Source organism: Cryphonectria parasitica, assembly GCF_011745365.1.
Source record: "Cryphonectria parasitica EP155 unplaced genomic scaffold M406scaffold_1, whole genome shotgun sequence".
In the NCBI taxonomy this organism is placed as follows: Eukaryota; Fungi; Ascomycota; class Sordariomycetes; order Diaporthales; family Cryphonectriaceae; genus Cryphonectria; species Cryphonectria parasitica.
Window position 1 is genome coordinate 5,760,681 of NW_024468909.1, and position 19,029 is coordinate 5,779,709.

Below are 19,029 nucleotides of genomic sequence, written 5' to 3' on the forward strand. Positions count from 1 at the left end.
ATCATGCCTCCCCAGCCACAGAACAAGTTCCTCTTCGAGGGTAAACCTCTCCCCCTTGCCCTCGAGGAATGGGACAGCTGCGTGGACGAGGTGCAAGAGACTGCGTGGCTTGTCAACCACCTGCGCGCCTGCTCCTAGACTCAGGTACAGTAGTTACGCACCAGGTTTTCAGGGAAGAAAAAAAACAAAAAACAATGAGATCTAACTAAGGCTACTAATAATGCTGACTGTTATCAGGCTGTGGAAACCCAAAGTAATTTACGAGAAGGGAGAGCCCAAGCCTGCCAGCTTCGATCTTAACCGCGTATCACGCGTTTACGCGATCACACTCTACCTGTACGCCGAGAAAAAGAACAAGACATCCTGCATCAACTGTACTGCCCATCAGTCCCGAGGTCCGCTTATGAGTGTATTGTGGTTGAGAATGAGCGCCTCAAGGGGGCTTGTCTCAACTGTTACTACTCTGGCCGCGGTAGCAGCTGTTCAAGTCGCAAGGGTAAGGACAAACAAGTATGAGCAAGTCAATTTGAGGAATCGTGGTTGACAGAGACAGATCTCGAGCTGCAAAGAACTTGCAAGAAGCGGAAGCAGGAGCACAAGGAGGAGGAGCGCAAAGTTGGCGTATTGACTTGTGAAAATGCGCGGGTCCGTACGGTATCAGATCTTGAGGCATGGCTCGACCTCATTCAGCGGGAGCTCCAGAGACGTGCCGAGCACAAGGTCAGAATGGCTACACCCGATGATTTGTAAGAGAGATGCGCATAATGATCACGAGATCATGAGTTTGGCGTTAGGAGGATGAGGGGTGCCAGGGATGATTCTTCATGAGGCGTTGGGCAGGATAATGTATGAAGAACCCTTGGCAAAACCAAGAGCTCGCTCACATCCAGCTCTGATGCCTCCATGATGGACCCTCGCGAACGGACATTTGAGGAGAATGAGGCTGCGCAAGACTGTGCCCCCTAGCCAATAAAGTGCGTGCGCACTTGGCGTAGACGTTGAGTTGAGGCTCTTGAGACAGACGTGAAACGGTTCTTAGCCTGGGGGGAGGGGAGGGTGGTGCGGGCATTCGGGCGCTTGCACAGACGTCAAGTGAAAGAGGGGCACTGGTGGTCCAGTGACAAATAATGATTCTGTTTGTGGGCCGTTAGAAAAATTCATGACCTTACCTACGGTAGTACTGGTTATACAGTTCGTCTGTGTCGTTAGATCAAGCTTTTTTGGATGGATTCCAGGTGACTGGGTTGGTTGGTTGGTAGTCATGGTTGGGGTTGAAACAAAATATGCGAGCTCGTGCGTCGCGACTTCAAGGATGGGGGGGCAGTGTTGGTCTCTTCTCGCGAATACGAGCTAGACGCTGCTGACAGCATCCTGGATTCGTTGTGACGATGGTGGTGGTGTAGTCGGCGCAAGTTTTCACACTATTTGATTTTGGTTCAAGGAGTGCATCGTGATGAAGGCTGGCTAGCCTGCTTGAGGTTCACCATAGTATCGACCTTTTTGAGGAGGTTGAAGTATTTTTCTCCTTTTTCTTCTTTATCCCATCCCCTTGCCCTTCTCCTTCTCCCATTTTTGTATTTTTTCTTCTTCTTTGTCTTCTTCTCTATCTTTCTCAACATCAGACAGAGAGCATGGTACGCATTGGAAGGATGAGGCGTAGACCTACAGACAGACCCCTGATGCCACATGCTCCAGGCATGACGGCCCCGGCTGGTCCCTTCAAACCGGAGAGACGGAGGACTGGCTCCTCTTCCCCCCGTCATACGACATCTGTCACGATGCACTGCCTCCCCGATTCAGTCATGCAGGCACAGTAACAATCTGCAAGACCTAATGCATTGAAACCCACTTGATTTTTGACAATCTGGACGGCCGGAACACGGCCCCCAAGAAATTAGCGGTTGGCGAGCAAATAGTAGCTTGGCGAGAGAGTCAGGTGTTGACACCCTTCCTGGGTGATTTACAGCATGTGAACTCTATTTCAATTTTATTTTAAAAGAGAGAGAGGGGGGGGGGGGGAGAGAGAGAGAGAATAAATTGTGGCTGCATTATGCCCGCTCAGTAACAGGCGGAGGGGGGCCTTCTGAATCTGAGCCCGAGATTGCAACGGGACAGCGTGCCGAACCACTCATGCACTGCAGCTTCAGCCCCGGACCAGCTGGAGCTGTTAGTTCGCAGACGAAGTTCTGGACGGCGGCCATAAAAGGTTAATTTGTCATCGACCCTGGCATTCGTCGGTGACACGGCGAACCAGCGGGCGGCGACATCAGGAAAGCAGTAGTATCGTCGGCTGCACCTCCCAGTGGACAAGGACCGTCACTGTGTAAGGGTACATGGAAAAATTATAGCCACTCGATCTCCACTCAGGGAGGGCGGTTATAGCTTACATTTCTTCAAGTGTCTATGGGAAATGCTCATGAAACGAATTCGTCCACCGGCGGACAATCGTCTTGGGCCGAATCGGCAGCCACAGATCAATGGACTCTGCTGTACAAGGTAAATAGTCAAATGTCTGCTTTCTCTCTCCTTCCCTTCTCTAACCAAATCTGCCCCGAGAATTGGCCGGAACGCTCTATGCGGCGAATGTTTCATTGCATGAATGGGGTGTTTGGGCGGTTAGGCTGCCTCCGTTGTGCCAGGCACTGCCAGTTTTGTGTGATCCTCGAAGGCCTTTCACATGATGGCGCTGGCGTTTGGTGGGTCTGACGCTCTGGAGCCCATGGCGTGATTTACTTAGTTGTTTTGATTGAGTGGTGCTAGAATGAGAAGTCATGAGCCAAGCAGAGAGTGCGAGGGATAGAAGTCGACTCCCGGATTCTCAGCATGTTTACCCATTGGATTCAGGGTTTGACGAATGTTGTGATTAGTGGTAGAGTATTTTCATCTCAATCTGTCCCGAGGTTGATGTCTGATATGCTTGGCCTACCTTTCACTAACTAGATTGCATATGAGCAAGCTGGAAACTTTTTGAGAAAGTGCGGGACGTGCACCACTTCTTTTTCCGAGGGGGAGGGGAGGGTGACACTATACCGAGCATTAATAGCGTTGGCAAGCTGGTGATGAATAGATCGCTGCGGGTAGAAGAGGAGATCCGCAACTCTAGCCTTCTCTTGCCAAGTCAAAGTTGCCTCTCTAAGGTCTCACTTAACGGAGCTTGTACTGTGATGTACTTTAAACAACCTCAGTAAAAGGCGTAGGAGGACTTGGCCATGACTTAACCCCGCATTCCTCTCTTCACACTCGTCCTCTAAATCCCACGTCTCGTTCCCATTTCTCATTCCTCCGACCATCTTGGAATTATGGCAGATTAGACATCAGTGTCTTGACACTACACCACCTGATGATATTGAACATTTCGCTCTTCCAGAAGGTCTTTGAAGGGGGAGGGCCTGGAAGTATTCGTTCACGCCGCAGGAACGTTGTGGCGGGTTTACGGACCCATCTGCCAGCTTTAAGTCCGAGTCAGCCAAGGGGCCTTAGCGATTTGAGACGGCCGCCATGCCTGGAAGAGCAAGGCCTCACGAGGTTGGTGGGGGGGAAAGGTGTGGGAATAAGTACCATCTGCCAGGGAAGGGGAAGTTGGCAGCATGGCAGCACGTTGACTAGAACACGACGAGACAAGAACAAGTACTATGGTACCAGCCCGCTGGTGGCACAAGTCTCTTCATCATTCAGTCCAGGCTCGCCTCCCCTGATCAGCGCTACCCATACAGGTACCTTACCCCTCCCTCGCCCTCGCCCTCGCCCTTGCCCTCACTATCACTGCGTGCATCTGCTGCCGCATAGTTGGTAGTGGTGGTTTCCTAACTGGGGGGGGTGCTTGGCGTTTCTTCTCTCCCGCGTGGGTGATGCTGGGGCCTTGAATCTGCAACAAGTACCCACTAGCCACTGTCCTGCCGGTTCCATCTGCGCCTCTTGCCCACCACTGAAGCAGCACTTACACCTAAATCCAATCCAACGTCACCATCATAGACCAGACCCGACCCGTCCCAACTCACAACCACGACAACCACTTTCCAACCCGCCACCTTACCGCGACACCGGCCCTTGCTACCGCAGGCGGGCGCATACGACAGCTTCAAGACCTCTTTAACCTCGAACGCGATTCCGATCACCGACGATTGCCTCAGAGTGCATCTATAAGGCCTGTACCTCGCCAGGGGACCGAGCCTGGAAGGATTGGAAATCATTTTCCTGCTCTGCACTGCTCTACTCTGCCGTGTCTCTCTGTTCTGCCCACCATGGACCACCACATCGCTGGCTTCCAGATGCCGGCCATGGCTCAGCCACCACCGCCGCCGCTCATGAACCAGCCACCTCAGATTTTCGGTCCAGAAAGCTACCATAGCATGCCAATGCAGCACCTGCCCCCAGAGCTCACGGCCCAGATGTTTGGCGACCCAAATGCCCTGCTCGACGATGCCAACGAGGCCAAGAGGAGGAGGATTGCACGGGTGAGTGACCTGGTAACCCCAGTACCCTCGGACAAAGCCCATGGCCGCTGACGAATAATTTCAATTTCCCTTGTCACGCAGGCTTGCGACATGTGCAGAAAGAAGAAGATCAAGTGTGACGGGAAGATGCCAGCATGCACGCATTGTATCAATTACAAGACGGAATGCGTCTTCACGCAGGTCGAGAAGAAGAGAAATCCGCCCAAGGGGTGAGTTCTCGTCTCCAGCCAGAGGGCGGCCTGTACGCCCTCGACCGAGGTGGCAGCATGACAGACAGCAAGCTCATAATCCTGTGCAGCGCAAAATACATCGAAGGTCTCGAGAACCGCCTTGTTCGCATGGAGAGCCTCTTGCGACTCTCAGGTATGGCTTCCTCTTTTCTCCTCTCTCTCTCTCGTCTTTCGTGGCCTTCGTCCGCGTCATCCGGTGTCCACTGCCGGTGCTCTCGGCCTCGTACGAATGGCGCACTGACCATGCCTATCAGGCCTACTTGGTGAGGACGATGGTGCAACCGACTTGGGCACGTTGGAAAAGAAGCTCGCCGAGAAGAAGCAGGAGTCAAGGCAAGCCTCACAGGCTGCCCAGTCAAACCCCACCTCCCCGTCGCAGGCTGCCTCGGGTCATGAAGGCGGTGCATCGACGCCCCAGAGCTCCATCACCTCCCCTGAGCCTCTCAAGGAAGAGAAGCGCGCATCCGTGGACCTTCAGAAGAAAGAGGAGGATGAAGAAGAGGTAGAAGCCCTGTCCGAGATGATGTGCTCACTTGTCACCAACACTTCCGGCGAGACTCGATATATAGGTAGGTTGCGCCGCTGGCTCCGGACACTCGATGATTGCTGACCAGCTGGTAGGCTCTTCGTCGGGCTTCTCCATCTTCTCGCCCAAAGGTATCCAGTGGGTGAACGAAAAGACGGGCGACAAATCTTTTCAGCAGATGATCTCTCATGTCTCCATGGATGACCACAAGTGGAACAACTGGAAGCCAGAGGTGTTTGCTGATCTGTTCCAGCGACCCGTCTTCCTTCCGCTCCCTCCGAAGCACGAGGCCATGTCGCTTCTCAACGATTATTTCGATAATTTCAACTGCATGTTCCCGCTGTTTCACCGCCCCACTTTCATGCACCTGGTGGAGAGGCAGTACTCAAAGGATCCCTATGCTGGCTCTGGATGGTGGGCTAGCTTGAACGTTGCGTTCGCGATCGCGCACCGGCTACGGGTAATGAGCAACTTGGTACCGGCAGAGGAGGACGAGAAGGCCTGGGGCTATATGAAGAACGCCATGGCCGTCTTTTCCGAGTTGTCCATGCGCAATACTGACCTGCTGAGCGTCCAAGCTCTGTTGGGGATGGCACTGTTCATGCAGGGCACACCCAATCCACAGCCGTCAACATTACTTGTCGGCACTGCTATCCGTCTCTCACACAACATCGGACTGCACAAGCGGGGGACGGGCTTCAATCTCAACCCGATTGAGATTGAGCAGAGGAAAAGGGTCTTCTGGATTGGCTACATGTTGGACAAGGACCTCTGCCTTCGATCGGGTCGACCATTCGCACAAGATGACGACGATATGAACGTCGACCTTCCGGATCCTGATCCCGAAGACAACATCGGCAACATTCCTCTGGCCGATGGCAAGGGGAAGATGAATCTGTTCCGCGTCATGTGCGAGTTGGCCCTGATCGAGAGTAAAGTCTACAAAAAGTTGTACGCGACGAAAGCCACCAAGCAGACAGACGGAGAACTTCTGCAGACCATCGGCGAACTGGATCAAGAGCTTGAGGATTGGAAGGACCGGATGCCTATCGAGTACCGGCCCGAGAACGAGATACAAGCATCCCATACGCCCTTGATCTTGCACGTTGTCATGCTGCATTTCACATACTACAACTGCCTGACGACGATACACCGGATGTCTATCCACCGCGGATACTGGACCAGCCGGCTGTCTAACTTTGCCATCCAGGGGCTGAACGCAAAGCCTCTAAACCCTAGAGTCTTCAACTCAGCGGCCCTGTGTACCTCCGCCGCCAGGGCAACCATATCGTTGCTCAAGTATATACCCGAAGGCGACTCGTCAGTTGTCTGGTAAGTCTGGCCCACGCCCTGCAGATGCTTTTACCCCCTCCACAGAAAAGCACTAACATGAGTAGGATGGTGCTCTATTTCCCTGTCTCTGCGCTTGTGACCTTGTTTGGTAACATATTACAAAATCCCCTCGATCCCCGAGCGCGGTCCGATACCAGATTGCTAGGCATGGTAGTCACCTTTTTGTCCGCATTAGGACAGGAAGTCGAGACCGGAGGTGTGCACCGAATGCTCGGAATCTGCTCAGAGTTTGAGCGCATCAGCAAGGTCATGATCGAGAAGGCAGAGAAGGACAACGCTGGTCGTCGGAAGCGGAAGAATGCAGAACAATCACAGGCCAGCAAGTCAAGCAGCTCGAACGCGCGGCCGACGGCTACAGCTGGCAGGTCTCCTGTTCCGTCCACATCTTCGCAAACACCCCGTCCGATGGCGGTGAACACAACAACGCCTCGCCAGAATCTGGAACACTTATCTCCTCCAAATCGCGGCGAAGGAGCGGACTTCAGCCCGCTAACCGCCAACAGCCTCAGCCCCTCGCCAGGCAGCGCTCCTCCTGGATGGAGCACCGACTTCGGCGCTGGCGAGCCGATGGAATTCACATCATTCGCAGATTTGACTGGATTCGGACAGCTTGACAACCTACCACCACAGCCGCTGCAGTCTCCGCCAGCTCCAAACCAGGGCTTCCAACAACCGCTCATACCGCAGGACTTATACTCGTTGCCTATGAGTTTCGACTGGGACTGGGCGGAGATGAGTGGCGGCGCGTACCCGAGTGTTGAAAATGGTAATTTTGATGGAAGCAGGTGAGAGAGATAAGTAGGTACTCTAATGCGGCGTTTGAGCGGTTCTCTTGGTTCGCATCAGAATGTAAGGGAGAAAGTAGGCTTCCTCTCTCACTTCTTGTATGGTTGGCTTGGTTTGGCGGCATGGGAATAAAAGCACGAGGTCGCACTCAGCAGCCGTACTCGGCTGTCAACTTCACATGCTGGAAGCTGTTTTCTTGAGACAAAATAAAGAGTAATAATTATCTACATATGTGCATATACAAATCATTGACTGTGCCACATTCTCTTTGAATTTGATTACTTCTCGCCTTTTCATACTCTGTACCGAAGCCAAAACGATTGAGGTTATGGAATGCAGCATATGAAAATTAGGACAGACCAGTGAAGTGTTTAGTAGTGCCGGGATTAGAGGGACCTGTGCCTCCGGCTTAGTCATGATCCGTCTATGATGCTCGGACTCACTAGCTGGAAAAGTGACTTCTGCAGGCGAGCTCGCCTTGCGAAAGCTGCTCGAACCACCTCCGGAAGAGCCGCAACGCCAGAATCAAATGGGCACGGGGACATCAGAGTCCACTCTCGCCCAGTTTCGAAACGTCCTCTCTTTCTCTCTCTTGATCAACTCACAGTCCATTCCCTTGCAGTGGATCTCTCTGTATGCGATAGTGCGGGTATTGTCCGACCACGTTCCTCTTCTCTCGCGGGGCGCTTTCCTCGAGTCAGGCATCTTTCCTCCGCCACCATCAGCAACCTGACCTGACCCTCTCCCCGTTCTACACACAACACACACACACACCCCGTCATACAGGTCACGCAGCGTAATGTCGTCAATATTAAGACCGTCTGCGCGGCGGGTTGCGCGTATCGCAATCTCTTCCCTCTCCGCCACCTCGAGAATAAGTGCACGCGGCGCAAGAATACCAAGAATATCACCTGCGTCATCGTCATCAGCCTACCTCCTCCCGCGCCGGCGTTTCTACTCGACAGACCCTACGCCACCAGAGAAGTCCAAGGATGAGTCGAAAGAAGGCGACAAAAAGCCCCACAGCGCGACCGGCGAGGTGAAGTCCACGCACGAGGACCCCCCGTCGAAAGAGGAGGTGGACAAGAAGCAGAGCAACCATAATGAGCCGCCCAAGCTGCCCGAGGGATGGGTTTTCCTGTCCGAGGAGGAGCTCGAGACGCTCGACAAGATGCGCACGCTTGTGCCGGTGCGGCAGCGCGAGACCCTCTCTGATATCATCCGCCACATCAAGACGACGGGCGCCCCACAAGAGCTACAGGAATTGATGCGGAAACAGGCCAGCGTCGGACTGACAATCGGTGACTCGATGAAGGCGATCAGGATAGCACATAAGCTGGCGGAGAGGCAAGCCAAGACAGCGGCGACAGATATGTTTGACTCGAGCGAGCCGAGGGTCGGCAGAGAGCAGGAAAACACGTCTCACGAGGAAGGAAATGAGGCTGGCCAGCAAGGCTCCAAGGAGGATGGGAGCAGGAAGAAGGACCAGAAAGGCAAGCAGGACAAGGACCCAAGGGTTCTGGACACGAGCGATCTGCTGGGCTGGATTCTGGCAGCTGCACTCTTTTATCCCCTTTGGAGCATGGTCTTCCCGAGCGAGACGCGCGACATCAGCTGGCAAGAGCTGAGGAGGAACTACTTGGACAAGGGGCTGGTCGAGAAGTTGGTGGTTATGGGCCGCAAGGTGCGGGTTGACCTGAACCAGGAAGCCACCCGGACCATGTACCCTGACAGCGTGGCCGCGAACCCGGGCTTCCACTTTTACGTTTCGATCGGCTCCGTGGAGACCTTTGAGAGGCATCTGGATCAGGCGCAGGAGGAGCTCGGCATCCCTTCGACAGAGAGGATCCCGGTCACGTACGCTGGCGAGAGTCAGCTCGGCAACCTCATCATGGCATTTGGTCCGACTCTGCTGCTCGTCGGTCTCATCTACTACGCTTCTCGGCGTGGGCCTGGCGGCGGCGGTGCCGGAGGCGGTATGTTCGGGTTTGGCAAGAGTAAGGCCAAGATGTACAACCACGAGAGCGCAGTCAAGGTCAAGTTTGCCGACATCGCGGGCATGGACGAAGCCAAGGTCGAGATCATGGAGTTTGTCGCGTTCCTGAAGCAGCCCGAGCGCTTCCAGAGACTCGGCGCCAAGATCCCGCGTGGTGCCATCTTGTCTGGCCCTCCCGGCACTGGTAAGACGCTGCTCGCAAAGGCGACGGCCGGTGAGTCGGGCGTGCCGTTCTTCAGTGTCAGCGGCTCCGAATTCGTCGAGATGTTTGTGGGTGTCGGAGCATCGAGAGTACGCGATCTCTTTGCGCAGGCCAGGAAGAACGCGCCCTGCATCGTCTTCATTGACGAGATTGATGCCATTGGCCGGTCCCGATCCGATGGAAACCGGAACTTTGGCGGAAACGAGGAGCGTGAGGCGACGCTGAACCAGATCCTTACGGAGATGGACGGCTTTAACACCCAGGAGCAGATCGTGGTGCTTGCGGGTACCAATAGGCCAGACGTGCTCGACCAGGCATTAATGAGGCCTGGCCGCTTCGACAGACAGATCCATATCGACAGGCCGACCATGCAAGGCCGTGCGGATATCTTCAAGGTCCACTTGGCCAAGATCGTCACCAAGGAGGATATGGAGTATCTGTGCGGGCGCCTCGCTGCTCTGACACCCGGCTTCTCTGGTGCGGATATTGCCAATGCCGTCAACGAAGCCGCACTCGTCGGTATGTCTCGTAATCTCGTCCACTGTTCATACACGCATAACTGACAAGTATTCTACAGCTGCACGGGCAAATGCCGAAACCGTAACCATGGTTCACTTCGAGCAGGCGATAGAGCGGGTTATTGGCGGTCTGGAGCGAAAGTCACTGGTGCTGAACCCCGAGGAGAGGAGGACAGTAGCGTACCACGAAGCGGGTCACGCCATCTGCGGCTGGTACTTTGAGTTTGCCGACCCTCTCCTCAAGGTTTCGATCATCCCTCGTGGCAAGGGCGCGCTCGGCTACGCACAGTACCTGCCGGTGGGCGACGCGTACCTCATGACCACGAAACAGCTCATGGACCGCATGGCCATGACCCTGGGCGGGCGCATCTCCGAGGAACTGCACTTCCCGACGGTGACGACCGGCGCGAGCGATGACTTCCACAAGGTCACAGCTACGGCAACCAACATGGTGACACGATGGGGCATGTCGGAGAAGCTGGGACCGATCCACTTTGACCAGGACAAGAACCAGTTCAACAAGCCCTTCGCGGAGGACACGGCACAGAAGATCGACGCCGAGGTCCGCCGCATTGTGGACGTCGCGTACAAGCAGTGCAAGGACCTGCTGACCGAGAAGAAGAAGGAGGTCGGCATCGTGGCGGAGGAGTTGTTGAGGAAGGAGATGCTGACGCGCGACGACATGGTGCGGCTGCTGGGCCCGAGACCTTTTGCCGATAAGGAGGAGTTCACCAAGTACTTTGACGGATCCAAGAGCGCACCTCCACCGCCGCCGAATGAAGGTAGTATCATCGATGACCCTCCAGCCGGCGCGCCGGCTTTCAAGGGGAATAGGTGAGAGGTGACAAAGGAGATGGAATGGAGAGGACGGGTTGGTATTGAAAATATTTGAACACTCTACTCTACTCAACAACCACCAACTGGCGTATGCACTTCTGGCACTATGGGCCCCAAAAGGAGGGGAAGAGAAGACCACACAAGATCGACGGGGAGGGATAATATTGTATAAAAAATAAATTATCAAAAGATTTCGGGGCGCACTGGGTGGGACCGGTGATCTGGCGATTGGGATGGAATGCATGAAATGCAGACATAGAAAGGAAAGGGGGGGGGGGGTTCGACACCGACCAGAGCAGAACAGCTCATGGCCCAAGAGAGAGGAAAGAAGAAGAAGAAGCCAGCTGAGCGGGGAGGAGAGGCACATAGTCGACTCTCTTCGTTGTACAAAACCAATCCTCGCTTTCACCATGTCACAATCCTGTCTTCGTGCTCTACTGGCCGTAATAGCGTGTAAAGAAGTAGGTAAAGACTGACTCTTTCTTTTAGTGATGTCCGGGAATAGGCAGTAAATAGGTGGCATTTAGTACCGTAACGGCACTAATTGTTGCCCGGGGCCGGCGGCGGCTATTCATGTCGGCAGTGGGATCAAAATGCGGTCAAGGCGCCCTGGCCAAGAGACACGGGAATGTCTCTCTCTCTCTCGCTCTTTTCTATCACTATCATTTTATCATTGAGAAGACTTATTAGAAAGACGGAGGACCCATCGCTTGGCAGGCTAGCTAACCTGAATATTACAAACAAGCTTAAAACGGGTGCGGCCCCTATCGAGAATTGGGTTCTTGCCGCCAGACTTTGCTGTTGTAAACGTCATTTTCATTTTATGGTTTCCATTCTTCCACACGCAGCATCTTGAAAAGAAAACAACCTTCAACTTAATCATCATCTTGAGGATCACCAACATCGTGTAAAGCCAGGCGTTGTCCTCATCTGTGGTCCCACTTTACCTTCGACCTTCACGAATGCATGCGTCGACACTGGCACAAGTGATGATGCCAATGTCCGTCTCGATGAAGAAGTAAACGAGGCTTTTTGGACTAGCTACTAACTTTGTTGCCGTTCATTTCTTCTCATCTCCTCCTCTACCGCCGCCCGATCATGGTTCACAGTGTCTCTGACGCTACTGCTGCCCAGGCGGATTCTCTGCCTCTCCCCAACAGTCTACACTCGGAATCGGCGTCTGCCCGGTCCCGCCCCAACTTGGTCACCATGGCCAATGGGCTCAAGAAGCGGCTGCTGTTCTCCCGGGCCTCAGCTGCGCAGTCTCATCCTCATCAACATGCTGCTGCAGATGGGTCGTCGTCATCAGCGCGGAGTCCCAAGTGGTGGAAGATTCGTCTCTTCCAGGGCATGGTCAATGATATCCACCGTCGTGCGCCTTACTATCCGAGTGATTGGAAGGATGCTTGGGACTATCGTGTGGTGCCCGCCACGGTGTATATGTATTTTGCAAAGTATGAATCGAACTGATTTCTTTCTTCTTCTTTTGCTCACCATATTTGAAATACTTTTATGTCTCTCCCTGGAAAGAAAAGAAGAAGGTAGAAGAGAGGGGAGGGGGAGAGCAATTGTTTTCGCTCATGTGATATTTCATCGTCGTCGTTCATTGGGACATACAAATCATGCTGACCACATCGAAATCACCAGTATCCTCCCGGCATTGGCCTTCTCTCTGGACATGTTCACACGCACGCATTCCAACTATGGTGTCAATGAGGTTCTCCTCGCCTCCGTGCTGGGCTCCGTCGTCTTCTCGTTCCTCGCCTGCCAGCCGCTCGTCATAGTCGGCGTGACTGGCCCCATCACCGTCTTCAACTATACCGTCTACGATATCATGTCGCCGACCGGCGTCAACTACCTGGGCTTCATGACCTGGATCGGGCTGTGGGCTCTGGTCATGCACTGGCTCCTGGCCGTCACCAACTCGTGCAACTGGCTGCGCTACGTGACTCGCTTTCCCTGCGACATCTTTGGCTTCTACGTGGCCTGTATCTACCTCCAGAAGGGTGTCCAGATCCTGGTGCTGCAGGGCGACATGGAGCCCTTTTACCTGAGCACCATGGTGGCCATCCTGGTCTTTGCCATTGCCTATTTCTGCGGCGAGCTGGGGAACAGCACGCTCTTCCACCACTACGTGAGGGTGTTTATCAAGGACTACGGCACGCCGTTGACTGTCGTCTTCTTCTCGGGCTTTGTACATATCGGGAGGATGAAGGGGGTCAGCCTCGAGTACCTGCCGACCAGCACGGCTTTCTTCCCGACCGCGGATCGAGGCTGGCTGGTCAACTTTTGGGACGTTAGGGTCTCGGATGTCTTCCTGGCCATACCGTTTGCCCTGCTGCTGACCATCCTGTTCTGGTTTGACCATAATGGTAGGGAACACTTCTTCTCCTCCTCCTCCTCCTCCTCCTCCTCCTCCTTCTGTTAATCTACTCTCGTGTAACCGAAACGATGACTAACAATACGACACTCGCACTCGCACACCTCAATACAGTCTCCTCTCTCATCGCCCAGGGCACCGAGTTCCCACTCAAAAAACCAGCCGGGTTTCACTGGGACCTCTTCCTGCTAGGCTTGACCACGGGCGTAGCCGGCATCCTCGGTCTCCCCTTCCCCAACGGCCTCATCCCGCAGGCGCCTTTTCACACCGAGTCCCTCTGCGTGACCAAGGTGGTCCACGACACGGACGAGGGCGGCGACAACAAGGGCCACTGGGAGTTGAAGCGCACCCATGTCGTCGAGCAGCGCGTGTCCAACCTCGCTCAGGGCCTGCTCACCCTCGGCACCATGACGGGCCCCCTCCTCGTCGTCCTGCATCTCATCCCACAGGGCGTCCTGGCGGGGCTCTTCTTCATCATGGGCTACCAGGCCCTCGAGGGCAACGGCATCACCGCCAAGATCCTCTTCCTCGTTCGTGACAGGGCCCTGACGGACAAGGCGCACGCCCTCCACAGGATCGAGCGCCGTGCCGCCATCTGGCTCTTCGTTGCCATCGAGCTGGTCGGGTTCGGCGCCACCTTCGCCATCACGCAGACCGTCGCCGCCGTCGGGTTCCCGTGCTTCATTCTCGCCCTCATTCCTGTACGTGCACTGCTCCTCCCGCGGCTGTTTACACCGCTCGAGCTGAGTGTTCTTGACGCCCCGACCGCGAGCCCCTTCACGATGGAGAGTGTTGGTGGGAGCTACGGCAGTGGGGAGGAGGACGAGGAGGGGGATGAGGTGGTGGTGGTGGACGCCGAGGGAGACGGGTCACCACCGTCTGGATGGTCCGACGGCTTGGTAGAGGGTCAGGCTTCTTCTTCTGGGAGTGGTAGTGGTGGCCAGCAGCAGCAGCAGCATCAGGACATGGCGGCGCATGAGCTGGCGGAGCTGGGCCAGAACAAAAGCGTAAGGTTGTCGGCTTCTGGTCCGAGGAGGCGCAACAGCGCGGTCGTCAGGGACGAGGACGACAGTGCCTCGTCTGAGGTCAAAAGGTCGGGTATCAGTCGTCGGCACATGGGTAAAACACAGGATTGATAATTATGGAGAACACGGCGTATTCTGGTTGCCTGAGTGATACTCTGGGGGTAGTTGGACACCCTCTCATGGTGGTGACACTTGTCATGGACATGTTTGGGAATGAAATAGAGGCCTTGGGTTGGCGAGGGAGTTTACGAGACGGAGGAACACTTCGTTGTGACATGCTCCAATACCACATATATAACCTAAACCTCTGCCACGTATATTCAGAAGATGGATGGTGGCAGCGGATGTTCAAGGTCTCAAGGAGCAGGGCCATTCCATTCCAACCCAGTATCACTAGTTGCCTTTCTACATGGTCAGGTCCTCTGTTCTTAAGCATGTAGAATTTTGTATCTCGAGTCATCCCCAGCGTCGTTCCGTTCCTGGAGCTTTGAAAACCGTCGCGTCTGCCCGTCGATACGTTTGTCACACCGGACTAGCAACCATGTAAGTTGTCCAAGCAACGGAAAACCGCAGGCGGTCAGAATTGGTATGAGCTTAGAAACTGGCGGATGATGGTGCAAAAGAGAGGTTGTGGGCCCTTCCTTGATGCAGGAAAATGCAGCTTGTCAGAGTTTCCAATATCACCCAACAGTACTGCTAATACACTTGCTTAAAACAGGATTATTATCATATTCCTGGTTCATCGCCATACGTCAATGTCTAATTGTCACCCTTTCATATTACTCCCGCAGCTCCCCATCCCTGCGGTCGAGATGCTTTATAAGAGACATTTGAGCCTTGCCAGGCCGTAGCCGCCGCCTGATGTCCAAGTTGCGTTGGACTGGTTTGCAAAGGACTCTACTACTTGATGTAGCCCGAATTTCCCATGTTGATCAACGGGAGAAGTATTTGGAGCATCTGAGTGCCTTTTAGGGGGAGTAGGTTCCAACCTACTTTTTCATATATCGGGATTGTTCTTAGGTTGGACAACATGCTGGGTCATAATCACCCTACCTTCAATAACAGTCATGCACTTGAGTTGTTGATATAAACCACTCTGGTAATTGTTGCCTCTGATATTCACAACTGATGTGCAGTAGTGTTGACTAATCTGCTACTACTTTGCATTTTAGCAAGTAAGAGTAGCATAGTGTCGAGCCTTTTTATCAACAAAACAAACCAGCTGAGAGCTGATTAGTTGCACAATATTGTGTAGAATGCAGAATAATCATTTGACCAAGTAACCTCAACATTTATATCCCCAAGCATTTAAAGTCTTTTATCATTATGTAGATATTTACAATATATTCTAATCACACCTTCAGCCTCAGACTTATATACCATTTTTAAGCATATTTACTTGTAGAAAATACCACAACATTTGCCAAAATTTCTAATTATCCTCAATAGTAAAAAGTGAACTTTTACATCACGATTGTAGCAGTGTTTGTGTCTGAAATATCAACATGGAAAGACCTTCAGCAACCTATGTGATGAATTTCCTCTTCAATACCTCACTTCTATTCCACAAGGAAAACCGTCACATTTTCCCCTTCCTTTCAGATTCTAGTGCTCAAACATCATGATCCGCCTGACCCTCTGGATAAATCTGCATAACGGGTGAGTAACGATACCTCTGTAGGGACATTCCATGCTTGGCTTAACCTCCCGGCTAAATCAAATATCGTCGGAGAACTGCCGCCTCAACCCACGTCGACAATTGTCTCTGCCCCTTTCTCTTTGGGTTCTTTCTTCCTCTCTCTCTCTCTCTCTCTCTCTCTCTCTCTCTCTCTCTCTCCCACACTCTCTCTTCTTCTTCTTCTTCTTCTTCTTCTTCTTCTTCTTCTTCAGATGCACAGACCCATCTTTCTTCTCTCCGTCTCTCTCGGATCGCGCACCCCACGTCTCCGGCTGGGTGGACCATGTAAGACGCTCCCTCATCACATCTATGTCTTGTTCTATACCCCGAGAGTGCATAGTGGATCTTCGCAAAACGCAATCTGCTCCTCCGCGCCAAGGCGCCATGTTCGGATCTTTGACTTCTCAGCTCCGGCTTGCTTGGGGGCTTCTGCATGTTTCTCTCCCTCTTAGGTGATTCAAGCTATTGATTTTGTCTGGTTTGAGTGCATTTTGGACCTCCTGAGACTCTCCCTCCCTCTCTCCTACTTAGCACTGCTAATGACTACCACCTGACTGACCAACTGTAGTAATGATGGGACCGGGGTACATGGGTCAGAGAGGTACAGGTTTACCTTGTACATCACGGCAACATCCCGTGTTGCTACTGTCCCATCGTGGTATCCACTCGGAGATCACAACCGTTGCAACAAGCATTGGGCGCGCACAGCGTTACACCGCCTTGACACCTTCGCAAGATCAGCCTTTCAAAGGGGATTGCTTGCGTGAACATCAAGATAGTAAAGTACCTGGCTGCCTTGTTGAAGCGCCCTGTACTGAAAGAAGGTCCATGGGAATGAAGCTCTCCCTCTCGTGTCAGGTGGGGCGGCGCTTTAGCAAAGGTGACGAGAGTACCACTTTACAAGCTCCTTCGTCATACCTTCCACAACGCCAAAGGACGTACGATGCAGTGCCTGTACTACCAGGACACAGAGCTCGAGCCAGCAAGAATCCACAGGTTTGTGCTCTCAGACTGATGATTTTCTGCTGCACCGCATAGCATGTCCACCACAGCGCTGTCTCTTGTTCTCTTGCTTGACAATCTTTTGGACAAGACAGGCCAGATAGACAGATGAAGAAGAAGGACAAGCCCCTCCTGTTCATGAAGGTCAGGGGTGTGCTCTAGTGGACTTGCTGACAGAAGCCTTGCTGGATTTGGCGGAACGCGATGTGACGAGGTCATCACTTGTGTGCTCTTGAAATGTCACCCGGCGGACACTTGTGCCGGGGTTGGATGCCACCAGGTAGTAGTACATGATGATCCCTCTTTGATGGAGGGAACATGCCGCTCAGAAGGAGGCCGGCTGGCTACTGGGCTAGTTCGCTCACTACTGGTCACACACTCACTACTACAACAATATATTGATACATGCCTGATTCAGGCTATCCTCCATACACTACATGAGCCTGTCATGTACAGTAGCCTTGGTGGGGGCCAAGGGCCGGTCCTTGCCAGCCTACCATGGTATACACATGAGGCAATACGTACCTGGCCTGGGTTGTAGTCGAACGTGTGGCTCCTCTCGTCTTCCTCCTTCTTCAAGCCCTCCGAAGTTACACCGATGAGAGGCTCCCCAGGTTCCTTGAGGCCTGACTCCTAGCGACTGAACTTCATCTGTGCTTGAGATTTCAACATAGTACCGTGGTTCGAAGGGCAGCCGGGCGTCTCATTCGTTACCTGTGAAGTACTTGACCACTTTGTTAAGTCACACACGGGCCGCCATTTCGGTCAGTGTTTGCCCCGGCTGGGCTTACCTTGTAAGACCACTAATGTCTAGTATAGGTTCATTCCACTTTTCTCATGGCTGTGTACTTGATACTTACTGTAAGTATTTCCTCATCAGAGAATGGAACACCCCCCTCCCCCCCCTTTTTCCCCCCCTGTGATGTCGGACCCATCAACCTGCCAACCGGTCCGCATAACCATGTAGTCTCCTCCCTCCTAGACCTGATCATGCCTACGATTAGCGTGTACGATCCACAGAGATATGCTTAATGATGTAGAGACAGATTCCCTACCTGACCTGCCTGCATGGATCCTGTCCATCCTTTCAGCCGTTATGCCGCGACCCTGGCATGCATTCCGGGTGGGGCCAACCAAACTTTTCCTTCCTTCTTCTCCCTTCCTCTTCCCTCGGCAGATCTGACGCGGTACGCGCGTAGGCCTTCGTATGTAGAAGCCAGGTAGCCAGGGCCACAATCGGCGCATTGCACCTCGTAAACAGCTTTCTAACGACTAGCAAGGGCCCCGATATCCCCACCCCCAAAAAATAAGAATTCAGTGACGAAGCCCAACCACGAGGCAGGGTCACCATAGTCCACAGACAGACAGACAGCACCACTATCACCATCATCATCACCAAAGGTAGAGCTCAAGAAACCCTCCTGTACGGACCATGTATCATCAAGAGACACAATATCTCCAGCCCCCCTCAGCTTGTCTAGCCTAGCCCAACGACCGCCTCCTAAAAGTAAGGCCCGCGGGCCCCCAGCGTGAAGATCTGGCTCATGCGCAGCTCAACCTTTGGGACCCTCCCTCCCCTTTTGAGGCTCGGCACCGGATTTCCTGCATGGAGGCGGCAACTTCAGGATCGTGTCAAGTCTATTCGTGATAGACTTTCTGCAGCAGGGGCGGAACAGGCACGCTTTGGTGATTTCTATTTGTGGGGGGGGGGGGTTTAAGAGGAGGGATGTTAGGTTGCCTCATCATTTCTTGAAAAGTTCCTGCATGCAACTTTAATATCTTATTTGCAACGTTATTTGAAAAGACCCGGTTGGACAGCCGGGACTGTGGCGGTAAAAGGGAGGGCAGGGGAGGAGGTTTGGGGGAAGATGGAGGGGGGAGGGGCCCGGAGAATGGAAGCAGTCGCCACTCCTTTTTTCTTCGTCTCCTTTCTCTTTGGTATGAACTTCGACAGTATGTCAGCTGTTTGGGGAGCTATGTCATGGGACACACACAAGGAGCTTTGGGGTCATCCATATAAGTGAAAAGTGTGCAATCAACAA

The 19,029-nt window shown here is 53.4% G+C and overlaps 4 protein-coding genes across 4 annotated transcripts; all 4 read left to right on the top strand.

Moving 5' to 3' along the window:
- Positions 1-3: 3 nt before the first annotated feature.
- Positions 4-750, top strand: M406DRAFT_326362 (uncharacterized protein; the record flags this gene model as incomplete). The annotated part of the gene is made up of 4 exons (XM_040920078.1): positions 4-104; positions 238-409; positions 477-496; positions 570-750. 4 exons carry the CDS (start codon positions 4-6, stop codon positions 748-750), a joined length of 474 nt encoding a protein of 157 aa, XP_040781912.1.
- A 3,491-nt stretch (positions 751-4,241) lies between these two features.
- Positions 4,242-7,352, top strand: M406DRAFT_248879 (uncharacterized protein; the record flags this gene model as incomplete). The annotated part of the gene is made up of 6 exons (XM_040916569.1): positions 4,242-4,454; positions 4,536-4,663; positions 4,753-4,850; positions 4,939-5,253; positions 5,306-6,542; positions 6,608-7,352. 6 exons carry the CDS (start codon positions 4,242-4,244, stop codon positions 7,350-7,352), a joined length of 2,736 nt encoding a protein of 911 aa, XP_040781913.1.
- Positions 7,353-8,721: 1,369 nt separating this feature from the next.
- M406DRAFT_245329 (ATP-dependent metallopeptidase Hfl) lies at positions 8,722-10,903 on the top strand (the record flags this gene model as incomplete). The annotated part of the gene is made up of 2 exons (XM_040916321.1): positions 8,722-10,066; positions 10,125-10,903. 2 exons carry the CDS (start codon positions 8,722-8,724, stop codon positions 10,901-10,903), a joined length of 2,124 nt encoding a protein of 707 aa, XP_040781914.1.
- Positions 10,904-12,198: 1,295 nt separating this feature from the next.
- Positions 12,199-14,103, top strand: M406DRAFT_227588 (uncharacterized protein; the record flags this gene model as incomplete). The annotated part of the gene is made up of 3 exons (XM_040915775.1): positions 12,199-12,356; positions 12,550-13,274; positions 13,397-14,103. Coding segments are annotated over 3 exons (1,590 nt in total), but the record flags the coding sequence as incomplete, so codon positions are not given.
- Between the last annotated feature and the right edge of the window lie 4,926 nt (positions 14,104-19,029).